Genomic DNA, 25422 nt, shown 5'->3' with positions numbered 1-25422 from the left:
GAAAAATAACTCTTGTCAGTTATATAGAATAATATTGGCCCTATTGTTTGCTAAAAGCATCTTCAACACAGTGACCTTTTTTGAACTACTAATAGATGAGATGTGGGGCATTTCATGACTTTAAGGATTAAGTGGTATTTATATAAGTGTATAAACTTTAATAAATCATGTTTATAAACCTGTTAGAATACTTGACTATGGCTAGGGAAATGCACATTAACCATCTAAAGCTAATATGGGTTGGGTTGTAACTTTCATTTCTGAATTTCCTTCCTCAAACTTAAAGGGTGTTCTGATCCCATTATTTATCAATATCAAGATTGTTTCAGTTTCCTGGTAGCTGGGCGTCACAGTGACTTTTTTGCCAGCCTCTTTGTTTGGCTGTGTGACCTTGTTTGACTTCTCTTTGATGACTATGTATCTAAGTTCCCTGTTGCTTTGCCTGGCTACTGAGGGGGTCCACATGGTCAGTGGAGTCTAGCCTTGCCCCTGCTAGGTGGGCACTTGGCTCTGACTCCCTGCTTGGAAGGCCCCCTCACAGACCTGGTGTGCTGCTGGCGTGCCATTTCCTAGCGCTAACTCTCTGGTGTCTGTCTGGAACACCTCTCTTCTGCTAGTGCCCTGGCTGGTCTCTGAGCATTGCCACCTTCTTTTTGAATGGCAGTTTTAGGGCGTGCTTTCTTTCCCAACACAGGGTGGCAGCCTTTGTATAAATTGTAGTAGGTTCAGCCATGTGCCCAGCGGCTTGGGAGTCTAAGGCAGGAGGACTGGAAATTCAAAGTCAGCCTCACCAAATTAGCGAGGCCCTAAGCCACTCAGTGAGACCCTGTCTCTAAATAAACTACAAAAAAAAAAAAAAAAAAAGGCCTGGGAATGTGGCTCAGTGGTTAAGCATCCCTGAATTCAATCAATCCCTGATACCAAAAAACAAAAAACAAAAAATAGTAGGTTCAACATGAGAATTATTACCAAAATCTTATTTGTATATGAATGAATTATATAGGGCTATTGTTTTGATCCTCAATGTCATTGTGCTTTGCATCTTTCCAGAATGATTACTAGGTTGTAAACATTTATATCATTTATGTTCTTTGTACTACTGAGAAAATATAGTTTCAGTGAGGTACTGGTAATTTATACATAAAAAAAAAATAATGTATACAACTTCCAAGGGGTGTCTGTGGTTAAGCTCTTTTATTAAGATTTCACTTTGGTAGATTTTTTTCCCTTTACTAAAAGTAAAAATTATATGACTTTATGACATGGTTTACAAAAAATTGAATTAATCATAGTATTTTAATAATATTATATCCTGAGCTGCAGTTTAGAAAAATATCCTTATTTATCACAATGCGCATAATGACCAAAGCTATGATTTTTCAAATTCAGTGACTATTATGCATGTTTTTGGTGCCAGGTGATGTTTATTTCTCTGTGCATGAGCCCATGCATGTGCCTGTGTGTAGACCCAAGTTGGGGGGTCTGAATTTCACATACATCTACTGTGTGCAACACTGGTCAAGGTTTGGCACAGTTGCATATTTATGCGTAAACCCTGGTGACCCTGGAATTGAGAGCCCTGGTGCTGGGCTAGAGTCAGTGTGTGGATGTGGGTGGGAGGCAGAGGCTTGGGTGGTTTCTGTTTTTTCCACCCTGAGTGCTGTGCCCTTTCTTTTCTGGCTTGGGGCCGTATTCTGTGATGGCGGTGCTGCCTGTGTGTGGCTCCTTCATAACCCACAGCCTCTGGTCTGGACGCGCTGTCTCTGGTTCAGGTCAGAGTTGTTCTTACTGGAAGTGAGATGGCTTCGTGCTCTGTGCTGGGCTTCACCCTCCCTAGTACTTATTGGACTCCCAGCCCTGTGTCTGATTTCTTCATCACAGAACGTTGTCCTGCAAAGTCATGGTTGACCCTGCATTTACAAAACCCCTGAGCCCTGGAAAGGGAAACGATTATTCATCAAAACCCTAAACACGAGAATAAAAATGTTCCTATTTAGATCAATCAGGGGTCAATTTAGTTTTCTAATGAGCTTTGGAATTACTTTTCTTGTCTGCCTTGAGGGACTATTTTTATACCAGCTTTTCTTGCTTTCTTTCTTTTTTAAATGTTTCTAGAAGTCAGATTTATATCTTTGTCAATAATGAAAGGATCTTTAAACACATAAAAAGATGAAATGAGAAAGTTAGGGGATCATCTTGATGTTTGTGGCTTTAAAATTTTGTGACAGTCCGAAAAGGCAGGTTGTAACTGATTCATGTTGTTGTTGAGGTGTGTAAGTGAGAGGTCTAGACTGAATACCGTGTGGGGAATATACAACTTGTTTAGACTTCTGGAACACATTAAAAAAGCACATTCAAAAATTTCTTAATTGATGACAAGTACTGAGGTCTGCACACACCGTGGCCATCCAAGCGGACCCTTCTTGCCCTCAAGGACTCACACAAATCAATATGTAACCAAATTGAGATTAGTAATCGGGTGGAAGAGAAGAAACTAGGATTTTTTGAGTAAGTGGAAGGAGTCTGGAAGTCTGAAGAAAAGACAGATTAAATCATGGGAATGTTTAAGGAGGTTGAGAATGGGGTAGAGAGTGCTATAGGTGGGCAGAGCAGCATGAGCAGATATCCTGGGGCAGGAAAGGGCTGGGTTCCTCTGAGTAACACAAAGGCCCCTGTGATGGAGAGGAGGGAGAATGTTGCAAGATAAGTCTGGGAGTAGCAAGGATCAGTTGATCCCAGGCTTTAGAAGTGATGCAAATTCATTTGTTCCAAATTTCATTGTCCAGCCAGGTGTGAGGGTGCACACTTGCAATACCAGCAGCTTGGGAGGTTGAGGCAGGAGGATTGCAAGTTCAAGACCAGTCTCAGCAATTTAGTGAGGCCCTAAGCAATGTAGCAGAGACCTTCTCTCAAAATAAAAGCTAAAAAAGGTTGAGGATCTGGCTCAGGGGGAAATTGCCTCTGAGTTCAGTCCCCAGTAATCCCAGCCCAAGTTTCATCCTGTAGCTGGCCGCCCTTTAGAGAGCCAATCAGGAAGGAACAAGAATAGAATTTAGGTGACAATTTGAGGAGGCTTTTGGCTTTAGGATGAAGGGAAGAGATGGCAGTAGCTCAGATGGGGGAGACAACAGTGGAGATGAAGAAATGTGGGTGAATTTGAGCCATATTGAGGAATCAGAACCAACAGAAGTTGAGAGGGGCGACAGCTTGTGATATTACAGGGAAGGGATTGTTACCGAAAGCTCTGTCCTTGTCCCTGATGCCAATCCAATAATGAGGGTTTTGAGGAAAAGGAAAAAGAAGGTTTATTGCTTTGCTAGTAAAAGAGAAACACAGGGGACTCCTGTCCCAGAGGCTGTGATTCTGCCCATCAGAAGGAACAAGATTTATTTTATTTTATTTTTTTATATTATAGATGGACACAATATCTTTATTTTTATGTGGTGCTGAGGATCAAACCCAGGGACTCACAAGTGCTCTACCACTGAGCTACAACCCCGGCCAAGAACAGGGTTAAAAAGAGGTGATTCAAAGGCTACATTTCAGGTGTTGCCTGTCCAGAGTTGTAATTCACTTGTAAATTTGGGAGATAGTCATTTCCGAAATCTCCCCCAAGTCTGAGTTACTTTGTTCCTGTGTTGGGTGTGTGCTCAAGGGCTAATAACTCTACCTAGAATAGGGAAGAAAGATTGTCCTGTTTCCCCTGAGATTAGGGAGGGGGAGAAGCTGGGGGAGGGGAGAGGTAGAGAGGAAGAGAAAGAAACACATCCATTTAAAAAATAAGTCACAATGGCAGAGTCACAGGGCCTGGCTATATTTAAAGCATACAGTGGACCATTGTTCAGGATGATGTCAAAGATTCATTTGAGGATCCTATATGGAAAAGTGAATGGATGAAGGCGTGAAGCCCCCAGGCAGAATGGAATCACCCATAGTTTTAGGTGCCTTCAGGTTGAAAGGAGTCTGTGCCGTTTTTCAGTGGAGATGCCGGTGGGTGGTTGGATTTGCAGTGACAAAGTAATTTTCCTCTCTACCTGGAAGTTCCATAATGTGAGTTTATGAGATAAACTGACAGTAGACAAATTGATAGATTGACCCTTACCATGTGCACATGTGCATGGGAGTCACACAGAATAGAAATCATAAAACAGGCCACATGGTAAGGTTTATAGAGCATTCGAAGCCACACAAAGGAGTGGGTTTGGGGTTTCTGTGGGAGGTGATAGTAGGTGACAGGATGGTGAGGGGAAGAGATGGCAAGCAGAGACTGGCTTGCTCTGCAGATAAAGGCTCTCCCTTGGGCTGAGGAAGAATAGGTGACAGGCTGTGCCCAGGTCCCTCTGGGAGGGGAGTGTGGACCTGACCTTTAGTCTCTTCCTGTGGTAAGAGTTAATCTTGTCTGGCTGATGGGATTCCAGGGAGGGGGCTCAGGATTATTACATTCAACTAACTGCTTTCAGTCAGATAAAGGAAATTCAGAAAAAAGTTTCTCCCTAAACTTGAGTGGAGGAGATAGATCAGGACAAGCTTGGGAGATTCTGGTTCTTTATTTTAAAGCAGTCATCTTGCCAAAATGCCATCATACTTTGGGGTATCATTTTCTGAGCCCCAGTAGATATGCATTAATCTCTGACTTTGAAACAAATTATTCCAAGACTCAGCAGCAAATTTGTATTAGTAATCTATTGCTGGATAACAAATCACCCCCAAATGTATCAGCTTCAAGCAATTTAGTCGTTACTGTCTCATGCAGGTTGCTAGGTCAGGAATTTGGCAGTGGCTTGAGCAGGTGCTTCTGTCCCAGAGTCTCATGGGTTTGTGTGCAGGATATTGGCTGGCATTGCTGTCATCCCAAGGCTTGAATGATCTGAGCCCAGATCATTCAAATGCTGCTTCAATCCCCAGCCCTGGCTGGGGAGGGAGGAGGCTAGAAGAGATTTTGAGTGTTATCACTATACATGACAAAATGTCTGAGAAGGTAGCTATGTTTGTTTGTTTATTTATTTATTAAAGAAAGAGTGAGAGAGAGAGAGAGAGAGAATTTTTTAATATTTAATTTTTAGTTCTCGGCGGACACAACATCTTTGTTTGTATGTGGTGCTGAGGATCCAACCCGGGCCGCAGGCATGCCAGGCGAGCGCGCTACCGCTTGAGCCACATCCCCAGCCCAGTAGCTATGTTTAAACTCATGTCAACATGACACAATGTATACCTCTATTGAAACAGTTGCCCCTTTATTATACATAATCATTATGTTTTGTTTATCAGTTAAAATATAAATTTAGGGGCTGGGATTGTGGCTTAGCAGTAGAGCACTCGCCTAGCACAGGCAGGACCTCAGCACCACATAAAAATAAAGGCGTTGTGTTGTGTCCATTTACACCTAAAAAATAAATATTTTTTTAAAAAAATATATAAATTTAATTTAAAAATTTATATCCACCAAAAAATGAAAATAATATTTGAAAAATGCCTAATAGGATATGGATAGGTGGTAATAGATAAGTTCTTGAATGTCCAGACTAGGAAATATTCACTGAGCCTTAATGCATGGGTAATGAAAATATGATTATAATAAGTTTTAAAAAAGGTTATGAATACTTTCTCACTTGTTTAAAAAAAGAAGGCAAAAATGTCAAGGAGTATTTATATAAGCATGTGAACACTGGTTAGCTCTGGGACCAGGGAAAAGGGGTGGTTTAAATTTTCTACTTTTGGTTGTCTAAATCTTTCATCATAAATGTGGTTTGCTTTTGTAATAAAATGCTTTCAAATATTGCTTCCCAAGCAAAGCAAAATAAAATAATAATGATACTTAAAACTGGAGGAAAATTATAGTACATACAGAACTCTACTCTGTACTTCCCTGCCGCCAAGACCAAGTGACACAGTGTGTGGGTGGAATGGCACCGTTGTCTGGTAGAAAGCAGATCTTAGGCTGATCAGGACAGCCTGCCCTCTTCCTGGCCCCCAGAGGGAGAGGAAGTGGTGCTGCCTGCCCTCCAGATAAGTTTCACAGAAATGGCAGAGGCATTGTCCTGCAGAGGATGGGCTCCTCCATGAGAATTACTTAATTTATTTTGGTAGTAGGAATTGAACTCAGTGCACCTTACTACTGAGTTGCATCCCCAGCCCTTTTAATTTTTTGATTTGAGACCGGGTCTTACTAAGTTGCTAAGGCTGGTCTCAAATTTTCAATTCCCCTGTCTCAGTTTCCTGAGTTGCTGGGATTACAGGTGAGCACCACCACACTTGTCCTGGCTGTGGCTTATAAAGATAAACTTTCTAGTGATTTCGTGTAACAGAATGGCTAGGTTGGCAGCATCTTGAGAATACAATGGTTGACTCTGCCAGACAGATTCCCTTACTTCTGGATGATCAGGCTCCAGCCATTACATCAAGTCTGGTTACAGTCAAGGAAATCTACATTTTAAGAAAATTCTCCAGAGGATCCTGATGGTTGGCTCCATCTGGGGATTTTTGCAGCACACCACCCTTTTGGATGATGATGGCAGTTAGATTTAATTAGTAAATAGCCACATGCCACTTGCTGTATGCTCTGATTATTATTCCATAACAACAGTTACTTAAGTTTTGCATTTTTCTCTCGAAATCCAAGCAGTTGTGTAAATCATTCAAGGCATAAAATTACCAAAAAGCTGTTCAATGAAGTGGTTGGGAACATGGGCTCTACCTTATAAGATTGTTAGGATTTAGAGAAATGTGTACAAAGTGATTACCCCAGTGAATGGTACACAGCAGCTAATAAATACTAGTTTAATTATGAGAAGATGGTATGTATTTTCAGTGCATTCATCTCATTATTCTAGGCATCTGCCTTTCAGTCTTTCTTAGATCAGAGTGAAGGACAGGTGACGTAGGGGCTGTTATATTTCAGTCTTACTAACATTCCTTTTATGGAGATAGACCATTCTAATGCCTTCTTGTACATCAGAAACATTCCTGAATTCCTTCCCTTGGACTTATTTCAGTGGTGTCAGATTGATTGAGTTGGATTGAGTTTAGTTGCAAATCTAATATATTACTCTGTATTAAATTTAAAAGAAAATTGATTTTCCCCCAGTAAATTTCAGTCTGTAGATAGGCAATTCAGGGCTGGTTTCCTGCTTAGGGACAGTAGCTGCTTCTGTCTTCCTGGAGGCAGGGGTGGGGGGAGTGGGGGGGGGAGGGGGGAGAGAGAAGCCAAGGGCAAAATTTTCAAACCATCCAAGTCTGGTCTGGTTTGCCTCCCTTCCCTCCCCTCCCCTCCCCTTCCCCCTTCCCTTCCCCCTCCCCTCCCCTCTCATTCTCCTTCCCCCTTCCCCTCCCCTCCCCTCCCCTCTCATTCTCCTTCCCCCTTCCCCTCCCCCTCCCCTCCCCCTCATTCCCCTTCCCCCTTCCCCTCCCCTTCTCCCTCCCCTTTCCCCTCCCCTCCCCTCTCATTCCCCTTCCCTTTCCCTTCCCCTCCCCTCCCCTCTCATTCCCCTTTCCTTCTCATTCCCCTCTCCCCTTCTCTCCCCTCCCCCTCCCCCTTCCCCCTCCCCTCCCCCTCTCCCCTTCCTTCTCCCTTTCCCTCCCCTCCTTCCCTTTCCCCTCCTCTCCCCTCCCCTCTCATTCCTTCTTCAGTACTGGGGATAGAACCCAGGGGTGCTCTACCACTGAGTTATATCCCCAGTCCCCACACTTCTTATGGTTTGTTTGTTTAAGACAGGATATTGTTAAATTGCTGAGGCTGGCCTTCAACTTGAGATCCTCCTGCCTTAGCCTCCCTAGTCACTGGGATTATAAGCATGCACCATCTTGCCTGTGTCTGTTCATTTTTTTCAGGGCAATAATAGCTCCCCTAGGTGTTCCACTCAAAACTCTTCTGCACACCTTTGGCTAGAACTGGCAAACCTTCTGTCTCTGTAAATTTGACTACTCTGCAAGTGGAATCCTATAAGAGTTGTCCTTATGTCCCTGGTGTGTGTTTGCATGAAGTCCTCAGTGTTCATCCATGTGTAGCCGGTGCCAGAAGTTTACTTCTTTTCAAGGCTGAGTGAGTAATATCCCACTGTACTTTTCACCACATTTTGCTAATCCATTCGTCTGTTGAGGGGCACTTGGGTTGCTTCCATCTTCTTGCTGTTGTGAATAGTGCTCCTGTAAACGTGGGCATACAGCTATCTTTTTGAGATTCTGCTTTCGGTCCTTGTTGGTATTTTATTTCATGTGCTTTTAACACAGACTCAGCTTTTTCTTGATATGACTCATGGTCATGGTGGTTAATTTGCCCTTGTCCTGAAATAATTGCTAAAGCTCCGAGGAAAGAGTCTCATCCACATCTTTTTGCTTGAGTCACTCTCTTGCTAACCTGAAAGAAAAAATTGTCAGCGTGAACAACATTTTGTATAGCCTGCAGGATCAGGGAGGGAAGGGGATAATGGAGTGTTCCCTGAAGACACTGGCTGGTATATTGCTGCAGTGTAAAAGGACACTAGTCTTTGGGGGTTTCATTAGGAAAAAAACAAGAAAGAAAACAGAGAACATTACCCTTCCTTTGCAAAGCCACAGTGACTGCACATGGATTGCTATCTGAGATTCTGGTCTCCCACTTAAATGATTTAACAGTGGAGAGTGTTCTAGAGAAGGAAGCCCACGTCCCGCAGTGACTTGGGTGCATTTGTTGTTTTTGTAAAACTGACTCAACTCATTAGGACTCTTCCTTCTAAAAAGGTGAAAGTGGGAGATATAATTACTGACTGTGAGAACATTGACTCAGAAAAACAACCATGAACTTGTACTTCTAATCTTCAGCTGTTTGACAGAACTTGGATTTTTTTTTTTTTTGGATGCCTAAAAAAGGTATGTTCAATAAAAACAAAAGGAAGAGCTATTTTACATTGACGATGATGACCAAGTTTGCTATTTTCATTGAGGCTATAGGCTAAATTTACACGTTGTTTAAAACTGGGAAAATAAATGTCAGTTTCAAGGTAGACTATTTTTTAAAATTTATTTTTTAATTTAAGTTCTAATTTAATTAGTTACACATGACAGTAGAATACATTTTGACACGTCATACATAAATGGAGTATAACTTCTCATTCTTTTGGTTGTACATAATGTAGAATCACACCAGTGGTATAATTATTTATGCTCACAGTGGACTATTAAATAATGGTAGTGCTGATTTGAGACAGAACCCTATTTTTTTTGGGGGGGGGCACAGAAGACTGAACTCAAGGGTACTCGACCACTGAGCTACATCCCCAGTTCTATTTTGTATTTTATTTAGAGACAGAGTCTCACTGAGTTGCTTAGTGCCTTGCTTTGGTTGAGGTTGGCTTTGAATTCACAATCCTCCTGCCTCAGCCTCCTGAGCCACTGGAATTATAGGCATGTACCCCTGTGCCCTGCCAGAATCCTAATTTCAACCGTGATGTAAAGAATGACCTGACTGTAACAACATACCTCAATAAAAAATTTCTTGAGATTTTTCCCATAATATGGATTTTATCTCTTTTCCTTGTCCCCTACCCTACCTGGATAAGCTTTTCAATAAAAAGGGTTTTAGTGGTTCATATGAACATTTAACTTTGTTATATAAGTTGAAAAAAAGAGATACTGTATTTTCCAATTGTAGACTATTTAAATTATTTTTCTCATTAGCTTTCAGTTTATACCCTCATAAGCTAAGAGCTATTTGATTTTTTAACTGCAAGAAAAGACCATGGGAATAAATAGTTATGAGAGTTTTTAAGGGGAAACACAGTGTTCCTTTCTGACATGTTTTTTCTACTTATTATAAATATTTATCTTGGACAAAGGATTACATTTTAGTGGACTTGGAATTTCGCAAATTTAATTATTAATATGACTCTTCCTCCATCTTTATGGCCTTACATTTTGGTTTTGACTTGTCATGGCTTGACTTTTAATTACTCCAAAAAACAGATGAAAAAAATGCAATATAAAAAAAAATTACTAGTTGGACATGGTGGCGCACACCTGCAATTCCAGCTATTTGGGAAGCTGAGGCAGGAGGATAAAATCAAGGCCAGTCTCAGAAACTTAGGGAGACCCTATCTCAAAATAAATTTAAAAAAATGGCTGGGGGTGTAGTTCAGTGGTTGAGAGCCCCTGGTTTCACTCCCTAAGTACTGAAAATAAAAATACAGAAACCACTTTTGAAATATGTTTTTTTCTTACTTTAAGAATTATATTTGTAGAGTAGGTGGCATTTCATTAAAATATGTAGACAAAGGACAGATACTTACAATTTTGTCCCAGGTTTGAATTCTTTTCCTGAAAGCTAGTAAGTACTAGGCTTTGGAGAAAATCTAGGCAGCTTAGAGTGATCTGTTGGTAACAGTTGCTTTTGCAGTGATCTATTTTTACTTCCCATCTCAATAAGTTATCAATACCCTGTATTGTTTTGTCTTGAAATACTTGAATTTACTGAAAAAAGTTGTTTGTGAAGTGAATTCACCCTTTCCCACAGTGTTTCAGTTGTGAATAGACTTCAAGAAAAGCGACCTTCATACGCACCATTATTGACCTGGGGGCTAGTTATCTTCAGACCGGAAGTGGAAACTCACTGAAAAGACAGGTGCAAACAGAAGTTATTCAACTGGAGAATTTCAGTTTTACAACTTTGGGAGCTTGTAGGATCCAGCTCAGGGTTTGTCTCCTGAAACCTTTCCTCTCCTGTCCTCTGGGATTCGGTTTCATACAGAAGCCAGCTGGTCTTCTTTCCTGTGGGCATCTGACATATCTCCTCCCCTCCCAAGTCCTTTCTGTCTTCAAGTGTCTCACCAGCCCACTAACACTAGGACAGACCTTCTGCCAGCGTAGTTTAATGTTTAGCTGCCAAATTCTCTCCCCTTCCTAGTTGTCCCTTGAAAGTAGAGTAAAACACACCTTTCATAAAATAGGTGTTTGAAAGAAAAGAAAGTTATAGAAGTGTTATGTATTTCTTACAAAAATTATAACAAATAGAATAAAAAACTCTACTTCTAACTTAGAGATAGAGTGCATATATTTTCTTGCTGCACATGTACACAGCATATAGACATAGCACCATGTACATTCTTCAATGACTTGCTTTTACTCCTTGATGTATTGTGAAAATCCTTCCTGCTTTTACATATTCATTCTATGTACTTTTTTGTTTGTTTGGTTGTGGTACCAGGGATTGAATCCAGCAAGATTTAACCCAGGAGCACTTTATCCCTGAGCCATATCCCAGCTCTTTTGTATTTTTATTTTGAAACAGGGTCTCACTTCAATTGCTGAGGCTTGTGCTTGAATTTGGCATCCCCCTACCTCAGCTTCCCATCTCTTTCCGTACTGTTCACATTAGAATAGGCCTTTCTTCTGATGATCTACTGCTGAAATGGTCTCCTGTGTGCTCTGGCCTTTGGTTTTCATGGGCTTGCTTGCTGTGTTCACCTGAAGGTCTTGCTAACCTCTAACTCATTAGATACAGAGGGGAACTTTCCTCCTGAGTTGATTTCTTTTTCTGTGCTTTAAAATGTGTTTTTAAAATTAATTAATTAATTAATTGGTATCAGGGATACCTAGGGGTAATTTATCAAGGAGCCACGTTCCTAGCCCTTTTTATTTTTTATAATGAGACACAGTCTCAATAAGTTGCTTAAGGCCTCATTAAATTGTTGAGACTGGTCTCGAACTTGTAATCCTCCTGCTTAAGCCTCCTGAGTTACTGGGATTACAGGTCTGTGCCACCATGGCTGGCTGATTAATTTTTTAACTGAGAGGCACTCCCATCCTTCAAGCTATAGTAAAGGAGCACATTAAATGTTTTTTTTTTTTTTTTCCTTCTCTTTCTCTTCATGACCCTTATTATAATTCAGTACTCCAGTTTCAACATGGCAGGGGGAGTTGGTCAAAGGATACCGTTGGGAGGAATCAATTTGGGAGATCTGTTGTACAACATGACATATAGTACATACAGTTAATGTTATTGGAGTTTACACTTCAAGATGGTAAAGAGAGTCAATTTTTAGTGTTCTCATCACAAATAATGGTAAGTATTTTAGGCAAAAGTTTTTTAAAAATAAAGTACTTTAAGAACCATTAGAATCTTCTGGGCACTGCAGCTCATGCTTATAACCCCAATGACTCAAGATGCTGGTGCAAGAGGATCACGAGTTCAAGGCCAGCCTGGACAATTTAGGGAGACCCTATCTCAAAAATTTAAAAGGGTGGGGGGCTAGGTGGTAGCTCAGTGATAGAACACTTGCTTAGCACATGTGACGCATTGGGTTTGATCCTCAGCACTGCACAAAAATAAATAAGATAAAGGTATCGTGTCCATCTACAACCAAAAAGAAATATTTAAAAAAGGGAGTGAGGATGTACCTCAGTGGTAGAGCACCCCTGAGTTCAATCCCCAGTAACATACACATGCACTCATACACAGTGTACACACATGCATATGTGTACACACATGGATGTGCAAGGACACATAAGTACACACCCCTGAGTTCAATCCCCAGTAACATACACATGCACTCATACACAGTGTACACATGTGCATATGCGTATACACATGGATGTGCAAGGACACACGAGTATGCATACTCGCACACATGTGTGGTTATACACACGTACACATATGTGCACGCACATGTGCACAGCAAAGAATCTGTGAATGCAAAGCATAATAAAGAAAAATGATAGTTCTTTCCAGAAAAAAGTGCAGAAGCAGGCTTACTTCTGACCCAGTTCAGTGTCTGTTGCAGACATTTCTCCCTTTCTTATCTCTTTGCTGCGAACCTTTTTACGTGTTCAGAGGTCTAGTGTGGATGATTTTCACAAACCTCAAACTAGCTTCCTTTTCCTAAGTTTCCTCACAAATCCGTTTTTCCTGTTAATCTCACTATCATACATCTCTGATCATGTCACATTCTTGCTCAGAAAATGCCGGGCCTGCATAGCTTGCTCACTTCAACCTCACCGTGCCTTTAGGTCTTCGCAATACTGTTCTCTCTCCCACAGGTGCTCTTTCTAGCCACTTTGTCATGCCTCCAACAGCTGTTCCTATTTCTTACAGCAAGGCCTAGCTCAAATGCAAACCATTTCTTGAATCATTCCCGGGTCTCTTCCTCACTCCATTGAGAAATATTTTTCCTATAACTTTATAAATGTATCTGTACCTACTATGTTAGTTATTACTGACTGTTGTGTCTGTAGTTTTCTTCCTCTTCATCCCTGATAAAGATTGTAACTTTTTCAAAGCAGCACCTGGATCTTTTTTTGGGCCTCACATAAATCAGACACTCAATAAATGCTGTTACTATTTGATTTATTTTTATTTTTTGTTTATAGCGTTTTCCATGAAATAGTTGTATAGCTATTTTTCATTAAATAAGTAGAAAATATGAAAATTAAAGTAGGGAACATAACAAAGAGTTGGAAATATTTCAGATTCTTGTTATGTCCACTTATTGGTCCATAAGTTTTACAAAATGACCTAAGCCAATTTGTTCATGCATAACTGTTATTGATTGCTTTACTTGTGGTTGATTATATTATATTTCAAATGCCTAAAGGTGAGGTGTGAGGAGTTTCCATTGTCTGATGCTCAGGGTGTTAGTTAAGACAAGTTTCAGACCTAATCTTGCCATGCTCATGGTGTTCACTGAATCATCAGCATGAGCAAGGAGCTCGCACACAGTTCAGACAGCCTTTTTGTAAACTTGGTAAGATGTAGCTCTCTGTTCTTTTGAAAGACATGAAAGTTTCATTTATTATTAGTTTTTTAAATTTAATTTTAAGTATATTTTAATGGTTTTAATTCTTGTTTTTTTTTTTATTGGTGCATTATAATTATACATGCTAGAAGGGGTGCGTTGTTTCCTATTTGTATGTGCACATAGCATAATTTCGTTGACATGAAAGTGAATAGTAAATGCAACAATATTCTGGGCATTCCACTGCCCTCCAGTGGAATGGCCACTGAGTACCTAAACTGTGGCTACTCCAGTTGAGATGGTACTGGACATGTAAGATGCACCCTGGATTTCAAAGATTTGTGTGTTTTGTTTTTTTAGAGATAGGTTCTCACTAAGTTACCAGGCTGGCCTTGAATTTGAGATCCTCCTGTGTCAGCTTACTGAGTAACTGGGTTGTAGGCATGTACCCTTGTGCCTTGCTAGAATTTTATATTCTCTATAATCCATGGTGGGGAATGTCTAAAAATAATCTTGGTCAATCCATGCTCATTAAATAATGCTAAATTCACTGATGGGGGAATATTTCTAACATTCAAATTTTTATGCCAATTTTCAAGGCCCAGTGAAAGCACATTTCATGCATTCATTAATTAGCAAAGTTTTAGGTGTTCATGACAACAGAGAGATTTGTTTCTTCTATAGGGGCCTCTCTGGAGTTGATCCTTCCAAGTGAATTGCATATGACCTTCTCCATGTGTTATCTTGGGTAGGAACAACTGCAAGACCCTTGGGGATGGTTTTACTCTGGAATCTGTGTGTGCTCCTGTGGCCATGAACACCTTTCCAGTGGTTAATGACCCTGACAGGACTTCTTAGCTACCTGCCTTCTCCTTTTGTATCTTTCAAGTGATTCACCTTGTCCACTTTACAAAAGAAAGGTGCACCTCACCCCCTCCTGGATTCTGGCTCTGATGCATTGCTGTGAGACACTAAATGAAGGGCACTTGAGGAATGTAAAGCACAGAGCACACCCTGGGTAGTAGCTTGGCCAGTGCCTTCATGCAGCCAGGGAAAGAAAATATCTTGGTTAATCCTTTGTGCCTGGCCATTATCTGTTCATCTGGTGGTCTGTCCATCCATCTATCCTGGACATGACATATTTCTTGTCACTTGGAGACATGTATTAACACCGTTCTTAAATAGAAAATTGAAGTCCAACTTCTCTTGTCAGAAAATAAGTCTGATTTGTCTGATTAGTTGATAGGGAAGACTAGTTTTGCCAGATAGGTAAGAGAGGAGATGTATTTTTCCTGTTAATCAAATGAGCTAACTTTGTAGTTCCTTAACAATACGCTAGAAATTACATGTTTTTAGCTGTTTAGCTTTATCATAAATATTAGTTGTTAACTTAAAAATGTACATGGATGGAGGGAAGTGTGGGCGCTAAAAATGTGGGGCAGGCAGAAGGGGGAGGTGGGTACTGAAAATGGAGAGGAGAGAAAGAGGGAAGAGACTCAGGCCAGCGGTTCTCCAGATGATGGGGAATGTTCATTTTGGCCTTTATGGTCATCTAGACTTTGTCATTATTTAATCCTCATGAGCAGGACACACTTTTTTTTTTTTTTTAAATTCAAGAGTCCTTGAAGTCTGTAATGCCCTGAAAACTCATGCTTACATTATGAAAACTGTAATCTAATCCATGGATTGCATCCATTTGATGGATTAATAATAATTTGGGAGGACTGCTCTACGGGTGATAAGTGAAGGCAGGTAGGGTATGGCTGGAGGAAGTAGGTCACTGGGGGCATTCCTTTAGCATTTATATTTTGTTCTCTGTGCTTCCTGCCCTACCCTGAACTGAGTAGCTTTCTCTCCCATGATGGTCTACCTCACCTGGGGCCCAGAGGAGTGGAGTTGGCCAACCATGGACTGAAACTCTGAAACCATGAGCCCACAGTATACATTTCCTCCTTTACATTGTTCTTGTCAGATATCTGTGTCACAGCGATGAAAATCTAATGAAAGGTCACGTTGTTCTTAAGTGCTACCTGGCAACTCTCTTACTTAGCAGCATTGAAAGGTCAGTGCTCCAGCACATGTGAATTACTTTCTGGGACTTCATCTGTCTATGGGCGATTATATGAGACTAAAAATTGAAGCACTTCTAAGGAGGGAAGCCATCGTCACTCCTTTTGGTTCATTAGAGTTGTTGGCCCAGAATATTGCCACTGGATTCCACATGTGCACTCACTGATTATTCACGGTGCACTGAAAAATAAATAATTTAATTAATAAATATTTGTGTGTGCAAGCCAGTGCCATAATTATAGATGAACATGTGATTTATAGTTTATTTATTTTTTTTACTTTAGCTCTCTATAAAGTAGTGGCATTCTTACATATGAATGCACAGAGATATTTGAGTACTGAAAGTATGATTCTATTTTTTTTAGGGGGATATTTTTCTTCAAGTTTTAAAATTTCTTGGATATTTTTATTGTTTTACTGTATGGATTTATGAGGAATATCAGAGATTTCAAATAAGGGTAAACATAATAACAGAAATAAAGTAATTAACATGAGAAAAATACTGTTGAATGTTTAGCAGTCTTGTGTGGACATGTTTTGCTGCTATTTTGACAAGAAGAAGTTGTGACCAATTCTGAACGTCAAATCATTGGAATGTTTTTAAATATTCAAACATGTTTTCCCCATTTCATTTGCATGAAGTTTTGTACATCTAGAATTATATGCTTATGAAAGTCATTCTTTCATGAGATTTTGGTGCAGTTTGTATAATATAATAGATGTTTCTTTAATAAGAATAGCATGAGGAAGCTAATTTCATGGATTTTTTTTCATGGATTGCTTTAAACTTTTATCAATCACTGAAAAAAATAGTTCTATGTTTTTTTTTTTTTTCATGACAGTGAGTTGTCATTATGACTCACTCATTTCTTCTAAATAACCCTATTTTGTTCTATGACATTTTGAGTCATTTTAATAAAAATATTCACTCTTGGGACAAAAATCCAAAATGAAGTCCTTGTGGATGCAAAATGGATGCTTTCTACCCTCACAGATTGAGCCCTTGATGTTTTTGCATTTACAACATGTACAATTTGGTTGATATCTAAAGATGTTCTTTCCAAACCTATTTTCAGAGAGAAGGTTTCCAGCAATGCCCAGATGCCTATAAAGCTTACAGACTTTTCCTCCGGGTTCATTTTTAGCAGCTCTAGAAGGTCAAAGTAAAAAACGTTCCTCTGAATTCCTATGAAATGTTTAAAAAACACAAGGTGCTTGTCAAGGAGAAAAGAGGTAGGAGGTGCATAAACTGTACCATTAGAAGATCGTCAAGAAGTAATGATTCTATCACATCCTGAAAATAATATCAAATAAATGGATCAAATACAAAAAAAACAAAAAACAAACTCTCTCTGAACCCCATCTACTTTAGGATCACATGCTGTTGAACTTGGACTTATTTGGAATGTTTTCAGGATATCACTAAGTTTTTTTTTTTTTTTTTTTTGTACCAGGGATTGAATCCAGGTGTGCTTTAGTGCTTAGCTACATCCCCAGTCGTTTTTTATTTTTATTTTTTTGAGATGGGATCTTGCTAATTTGCGGGGCTGGGCCTCTTGCCTCAGCCTCTTGAGTTGCTAGGATTACAGGTATACACTGCCCTACCCAGCTAGGATGTCTTTTAAATTTGAAGGTTTTGATTGGTAGTTTTTGCACTCTCAAAAGGCATTCTTACGGTCAGCATCCTTAGTCTTTATGGAAGTGCAAATCAGAACCATGACGTGCACTTCACAACTACTAGGATAAGTATAATTTAAAGATCAAAAAGGAAAATAAAAGTTGATATTGAAGAAAATGGAGTGCTCACAAATTAGAAGGCAAGTGCAGAATAATACAGCTGGTATAGGAGACAAGCTTGGTGATTCCTTAAACATCTAACTGAGAAATTACCATATAACAACTCAGCAATTCCATTTCTAGTTATATATTCCCACAGGAATGAAAAATAGGAACTCAAGACAAATGCTTGTATAACACTATTCATTTTAGCATTGTTCACAATTGCCAAAAATAGAAACAACTCAAGTGTCCATCTTTATATGAATGGATAAACTGTGGAATATATGTCCAAAGGAATATTCTTCAGCCTTCAAAGGAGTGAAGTTCTGATACATACTACAGCATGGAAGACTACTGAGGGGTTAATGCTAAGTGAAATAAGCCAGACACAGAGCATAAACACTGTATGATTCCATTTGTATGAAATATCTAATATGGGTGGATACTGAGAGACAGAAAGTAGGTTTGAGGTTAGCGGGGGCTGTGGGGAATGTCAAGTTACTGCTTAATGGTGAAAGAGTTTCTGTGTGGCATGAAAAAATTTTAGAACTAGCAATGATGGTTACATAACACTTTAAATGTAATTTATGCCACTTAATGGTACACTTTAAAATGGCTAAAATCACAATTTTTTTGTTATACGGTAGTCCCTCCATTATCTGTGGTGTTCACTTTCTGTAGCTGACTAAAGTTAACTATGATCTGGAAATATTAAATGGTAAACTGTAGAGGTAAGTAATTTATGAGTTTTAAATTTCCTGCTGTTCTGCAGGGACATGAACCATCCCTTTCTTCAGCCTATCCACATTGTATACCCTACCTCCTCATTAGGTACCCAGCAGCCATCTTGGCTATCAGATTGACTTTGTGGTATCCTAGTACTTGTGTTCAAGAAACGCTGATTTTACTCCCTAAAGAGTAAGAGTAGTGATGCTGGGAATTCAGATGTGCCAAAGAGAAGCCACATAGTGATTTCTTTTAGTGAAAAGGTAAAAATGCATTACGATAGTTTAGGAGAGAGAGAATCTGGTCACCTAACTTTTATGACAGTATATTGTTCTATTTTATTATTGTGTGTAATGTCTGATTGTACCTACACTATAAATTAAAGCTTTATCATAAGTATGTATGTATAAGGCAAAAACCTAGTATACATAGGGTTTGTGACTTCAGGTACCCACTGTGGGTCTTGGACGGCATCCCTTATCAAGGGTGACCACTGGATATCTTTTAGTATAATGAAGAAAAGGTTTTTTTTTTTTTTTTATACTATAACTGATTGAATTGCAAGCTTTAATGTGGTTCTGTGATGGGAAGGTGGGTAGTTTTTGCTAGGTTTGTTCTCAAGCAGAATGGACACGTTCCTCTCATGCTGAAATGATATAAATTCTTGGTGCTGTCTGGAACCTCAGGGTTCCAGATCGCCATGATTTCAGAACTGATCCGATGCTGGCTTCTGCTAGCAGGGCTTGTGTTTGCTCAAGGCAATTGATTTTTTTTCCCCCAAGAATATTTTCTTACATTTTTAAGCATGCATTTCCCTTTTTAAATGAGTGTTAAGAGTTTTCAGGATTGAAAACTTTCTGAAGTTTGGATTATCTTATCCTTACTCTTTTGACATCACTATATGTTACAGCCCTGTGTTTTCTTGAACATGCACAATTCTATCAGTATTGTCTTTTTTGTCAGGTATTGAGCGCAGAAAGTCCTTTTTCCCATCTTTGTATAAACCAGACTTTGTGTGTCCTTTAGATATATTTTAAAGTTTCCTTTATTCTGTGAAACTCTCTTTAACGCCTGACTGTCTGGAAGTGTGTTGGACGCAGCCTCTGCAGTCAGCCTGGCCCTGTACTTGCCAGGTGGGAGATGCTGGGTGTTTCTTTTAACTTCTGTCTTTGGGCTTCAGTCTTCTCCTTTGAAAGGTGGAGTTGGTTTCCTTTTCCTTCTCATGCCATTCTAACTACTTGCCCTTCGCCCAAAGAGACTATCCACTTGTATTTTGCTTCCTACAGAGTGAATTCTGTTTTAAATACAGTTTTTAGCTTAAATAACTTCAATGTATAAATGAGGGGCAAATTTACAGAAATATGATTTGAAATGATCATTATCTAACCTTGTATCTTTAGATAGTTCTGACAATTTTGAGAGCTACATTTTAATTTCTAAGTTTTTTTTTTTTTTTGGTACCAGGAATTGAACCCAGGGCACTTAACCACTGAGCCACATCCCCAGCCTTTTAAAATATTTTATTTAGAAGCTGGGTCTCACTAAGTTGCTTAAGGCCTTGCTTAATTGCTGAGGCTGGCTTTAAACTCAAGATCTTCCTGCCTCAGCCTCCCGAGCTGCTTGGATTACAGGTGTGTGCCACTGTACCCAGCCATAAGGATTTTTTGATTTTCAGAGAATGCCAGATTTTGAAACTAATGTAGGGAGTTAAAGCAGTCTACTTGTAAGCATTCCATCTCCTGGGTGTGTTTCTTTGTCTACATGTTCATAATACTTTACAGATTATTATAATATTTATTATTTCCATGTGTCATTTTAATATGTGTCTTTTGAATCTATGAATTTGTTTTGCTCAGAGGCCCACAAATTGGGTATAAAGAAATGAGAGTGGAATGACATGAAGGGGCTTCGTAGTAGATGAATTTTGGGGGTATTTCACAGGGATTTCCCAGGAAAATAAGCAGGAGTATGTTCTGAAATGCCCTTATTGCTTCTGAAATAATCTTGACTTTCTAGGGTATGTTCAATTTCATGTTTGTGAAAGAGGCTTTAATGAAGGCAATCCAAGTTTTAAATCGTCCAACAAGACATTTCTGTTTTGGCTTAGTTGAGGCTGTTCTTTTCTGAATAGCTGCATTTTATGAAATCAGGTTAGTGCCAGCCAATTGGACACGATTAAATTGCTTCAAAAGATGTGCTAGAGCACAATGCTGGCTCTCTCATGCTAGCAGAGTCTCAGTGGTGCTGCACATGTTCCCAAGACATGTGCTTCTACAGGGGAAATGATTCCTCATTTCTCTGCCATCTTTCCGGTTTAGGATTTACATTGAGATTTGTTGCTAAGTTCTGCCAAAAGAATGCTCGATATGCACTTTGAGCTGGTGCAGTGAAAACATTTTCAAGTCGGTTTCCCTGAAGATTTATCGCGCAGTCTTGACGTTTCTGGCGTTGCTTTGCTTCTCTTACCATCCCAGCAATGAAGTTCCAGGCAAGGCCACAGGCAGACCCCTGGATCTGTATGAGCATGTCAGAAGCATTTTAAGAAGAGCCAAATATTTAGAGGAAGAATTTGGAAAAGCAGCCTTAAGGGGTTTAACACATTTTTCTCCTCCTAATTCAGTCCCGTGTTTATCCCCCTCACAGAGAAAGGTCATTACCGGGTAGGATTTGCTAGGTTTGGTTAAGGTTTGTGGAAGTGAACCGGTTTTCTAAAATCTGAGTACATTTAGGGGAGGTGGATTTGCTGTCAATTACACTCATCCATTAACTAGATATCTAAATAATCTAATTACATGTAGAGGTTGTGCTGGGTGCTTACACATTTTTATTTTGGAGAAATTAAAACCACTAATTGGCTTAATAATGAGAGGTGCAGTAGCTAGAGAAGTTTTGAAGTTCTGTTTAAATTTCTAGGAAGGCCAAAGGATTGCTCAGGATAGCATGACAGAGTTTTGGTTGTTTACTACCAGTTTGCTAGTCTGATAGGCCTGGGTCAAGGCTGCTTACTTTAATTGTTGTGGTGTGTGTGTGGGTGCGGAGGGCGGGGGCATTTTATGCTTGTTCCAGACTTGTTACAACTTTACTCTTTTTTTTTAAATTTTTTTCCCCACACCAGGGGTGGAACCCAGGCGTGCTTTATCTCTGAGCTATATCCCCATCCCTTTTTCATATTTTATTTAGAGACAGGGTCTTGATGAGTTGCTCGGAGTCTTGCTAAGTTGCTGATGCTGGCTTTGAACCCATGATCCTTCTGCCTCAACCTCCCGAGATGCTGGGATTACAGGCCTGCGCCTCCATGTCCAGCACGTTTTTACTCTTAAAATTGAAAACCCACAGGCTAATTCTTGTTCTTTGATTGATTTCCTGTCCTAGATAATAGGAGGCAGGGAAGTGTATTTGTTTGTTGGGGGAGGAGGGATACAAATGCAGGATTATTGAAATGTTAACTTTTACTTTTCTCTTTAGCTGTATTGGGAAAAGGAATATATAGAGTGTTTATAAATTTTCAAAACATTCACCTTTTATGGGCAAATACTTCATTTCATATCAGCTACTGATTAATCTTTAGATGTTGATTTGTCTCTGATTTCAGAGTATTTCAGAAACATTATCTTATTAACTTCTTATAAAGATCTCTTTTTGGGGGAATCTGTTTTTAAATATGATTTCATTGTACATTTTTTTGGTTAAATGGAAAGATCTTATTTATCCTTTGATAAGATGATAGGTATTCATTTCTTTGTCTACTCTGTGGATGAAACCTACATAGTATTGTATACTTTAATGTTTTTGAAATTAGAAAGTCAAATGCTCTAAAAAGAGGTTAAGAAAATAAAATACTGTAATATATTTCTTTTTTAGAATTCTTTCTCATTTTATGGTTGACAATTCTTAAATGTATGTATGAATGTTATGAAATTGATTTTAATATTTAAGACTTTTTTATTCATAGGATTAAATATAATGGATATGGCAAAATTTACAAAAATAAGATTGTTTGAAGATGGTGGGACAAATAATTAGATTTTCCAAGGATCTGAATAGAGATATTTAAAATTAAATTCCTTTCAGTGAGGCCAGCATAGTGCCCTCTACAGGGTGATGTGCAGTAGTCACCTTGTACACTGATGTGATCTCAGCTTTGTCCCTGTTGGGTATGAAGGTAAAGGCTGGGACATTCAGAGTGTGTAAACAAGGCCTCTGGGTTAATAAATGGCTTATGTGTGGCATTGACCAGATAAGGTGTAAAGGCTGAGATCGGGGCTAATGCTGTCTGCATTGTCCTTTCAGCAAGAAGGTCACCCTCTCAGCACCATTGACATCAAGAAGTTTCTTAGAGAGCAGTTTCGTTTTTTGTACTAGTTGCTTTCTTTGTGTCCCGTGGTCCGGCTCCGATTACCTTTATGGATCTATAAAAGGGCACTCTTTTCTGGTGTTGCTGCTCCGTCTATTCCAGGAATGACCTTTTAATTACAAACTCTCCTTGCAGAAGGGAGTCGAGATCAGAGTTATCACAAACTTGATGTGTTAGCTGTCCGTCACTATAATGAAATCCCTGAGGTATTTAACTTATAAGGGGAACAGTTTATTTTGGCTTGCAGTTTTGAAGCTTCCACTCCATGACTGAGTGGACCCATGGCTTTGGGCCTCTGTTATCAGTGCTACGCGGCAATAATAGGGAGTATGTGGCAGCAAAAACTGCCCACTCATGGCCAGGAAGCCAAGAGAGGAAGAGGAAGGGGTGTGGGGAGAATCCCACAATCCCCTTCAAGGGCCCACCTCAAGACCTCAGTACCTCCTACAAAGTCTCACCTCCCCAAAGTTCCAGCACCTCCCAGTAGCGCCAACTAAGGCTTTGACACACGGACCTTTGGGGGACTTTCAACATGCAAACCACAGCACTTTGGTGAAGTCCTAGGTGAAGTTTAATGATCCTACTGGGGTTGGTGAGAGGGTTCTAGTTCCATGTAAAAGGCAGCCCCTTCGGAATGGAGGCACAGAGGGCAGAGCACAATGGTCTTTTCTGTTTTTATTTTGTTCTCATGCCGAGGGAGTGGAACAGGCAGTACATGGACCCAGAGGCACCTAGGGCCTTCTCAGTGTTCCCAGGAGTCCTCAGACAACTTCCAGAACCAGATTATTAACTTGCAACTTTGTAGCTCGAAGCCAGCAATGACTTTCTTGCTGGTTTTAGTTGAACTTTGGAGAATAGTTGAAGAAGGTATAATTTGAAGCAAACACAAGGGTAAGTGGACATTTGTTTATCTTTCTTATTTACAGTTATCCTACAATAATTACAACAGCAGTGAGCTCAACACCAGCTCTTGTCAAATGGCTTGCCTTATCTTTGCAAATCTTCACAGTACTGGGACAAGCTGGGTAGTGTTTATCCTCATTTTACAGATGAGAACCATGAGATGTTTGGATGACTAACAAGTCACAAATTAGGTGGACTGGGATGTAGGCAGTATGGTCCTAAAGTCCTTTGCTCTTTTTGTTATGCCATGTGACTTCCTGATATTTAATTTAATCTGTGTACATTTTTAGGGTTCTTTAGCTTTTTAAAGTCAATTTTATTTGGTTGGGACTTGGAACGAGAATTTGTAATCAAAACCAAAGTTGCTATATATTTTTTAAACTTCTCTGATTTGTCTACTTGCGAAATGTTTGCGTAGATCAAAATCCTTATAAGCTTATGTCAGTCTTCTAGAGGAAAATATGCTACAGAATTAACTATAAACTATTCTCCTTTTTTTCCCCTATAGGGTGTAGAGTCTGTATGAAAAAGGAGAAGTCTTTGAGGTCTTTAGTTTTTATTTGATAATTTTGATTTGTGTATTGAACATGCAAACATTTTAATCATGCTTGAAATTTTGCTTAAGATGCAACCTAAAGTATTGTGTAGCAGGAAGCAAGGTTATTTTATCATACAAACGTGAATTTAATAGCTGGTGACAGTACACTTGGGCTTGGGAGACACAGCCAGGTCCCTTGTGCGAGGTGCTCATGTGAGCCTCCCTCTTTTGGAGGCGTCGGCAGGCTCCTCTGTGATGAATCAAACCATTCTTCTATAACTGTCCATCATTGTGCATCACCACGCTGTACTCAAGAGCCATTTAAACTTCCCAGGCTGGCAGTGAGCTCATTTAGTGCACTTACCTAGGTACGGATACTCACTTTCCCCCTTTCTCTCCTTTTCTATCCCACAGATGAACACAATGATGTGCAGAAGAAAACCTTTACCAAATGGATAAATGCTCGATTTTCAAAGGTAAGTGAGACTTGCACAAACATTCTGGTGTTTCAGATGCCTCATTCGGATGGAGGAGTTCTGTTGGAAGTCCAGTGGATTTTCTCCATGAAATGTGACCTAGAAGGAATCTCTTGAGTGTGTAGATGCATTTTTTCTTCCTTTATTCTCTTCTAAAGTCTGTTCAAAGGGGAAATCTGCTGTGAACAGTTCATGCAATGCTCTTTATTTTTACCTGGTGTTCTCCAGATTTCTAAGAAAGTTTGCTGCTTTCAATTCTGTGAATTTTGGGTACATTTAAGAAGTGGATATATAGTATTGGGAAAATCTTGGGTTCATTTAGCTAAAAAAGATGGTGGTTTCATTTTGCCTGGTTAAAATCAATCTATATTATTTAGGCATTTTTCTGCCTAAATGGACAAGAATGAACAAATACTAAATACCAGTTGGTCATTAATGTTTATCTACCCCGTGGGTTCTTTTCTTGTGTCCTTCCTCATTTTTTTCTCCCAAAGATCTGTTCTTTCTCAGCATTTCTAACTACTTGGAACATGATCTGGGCTTTGATCAATGTTGTCTTTAGGGGCAGAGAATGAAGTAGTGAGGAATTGGCAGTGATCTTTTCAAATTTGTTTCAAATGTGATTCTCTATTGATTACAGAAGTTGGGGTTTTGTCCACCAAGTCTAAGGTGGGCTGTCTCCAGGTTAAGTCATTGTAGGACTCTGTTTTAGCAAGATGAAAAATAAAGGTTTCTCAGAGAAGCACTAAAGTGGTCTTTTAAATTGTATGAAGCCTATTTCAATTAAGAAGAGTAGTTTTTCAAAATTTTCTGCTTAATACATTTATAAAGGTCAGGAAAATAAACCTTTGTGTTTCTTTGAGGTAAAATAAGGAT

The 25422-nt window shown here is 39.5% G+C and overlaps 1 protein-coding gene across 5 annotated transcripts in view; it reads left to right on the top strand.

Moving 5' to 3' along the window:
- Positions 1 to 25422, top strand: part of Utrn (utrophin) — a 515075-nt gene that overhangs the window by 82407 nt on the left and 407246 nt on the right. For all 5 annotated transcript variants that reach the window (XM_071612949.1, XM_071612948.1, XM_071612950.1 and 2 more), the window contains one exon: positions 24485 to 24546. In XM_071612949.1, coding sequence (XP_071469050.1) covers positions 24485 to 24546 — 62 coding nt within the window. The remainder of the gene's footprint in view (positions 1 to 24484; positions 24547 to 25422) is intronic.

The sequence above is a fragment of the Marmota flaviventris genome, chromosome 6 (assembly GCF_047511675.1).
Source record: "Marmota flaviventris isolate mMarFla1 chromosome 6, mMarFla1.hap1, whole genome shotgun sequence".
NCBI lineage: Eukaryota > Metazoa > Chordata > Mammalia > Rodentia > Sciuridae > Marmota > Marmota flaviventris.
Note: the sequence above shows the minus strand (reverse complement) of the source record. Positions and strands in the feature narration are given on the sequence as shown.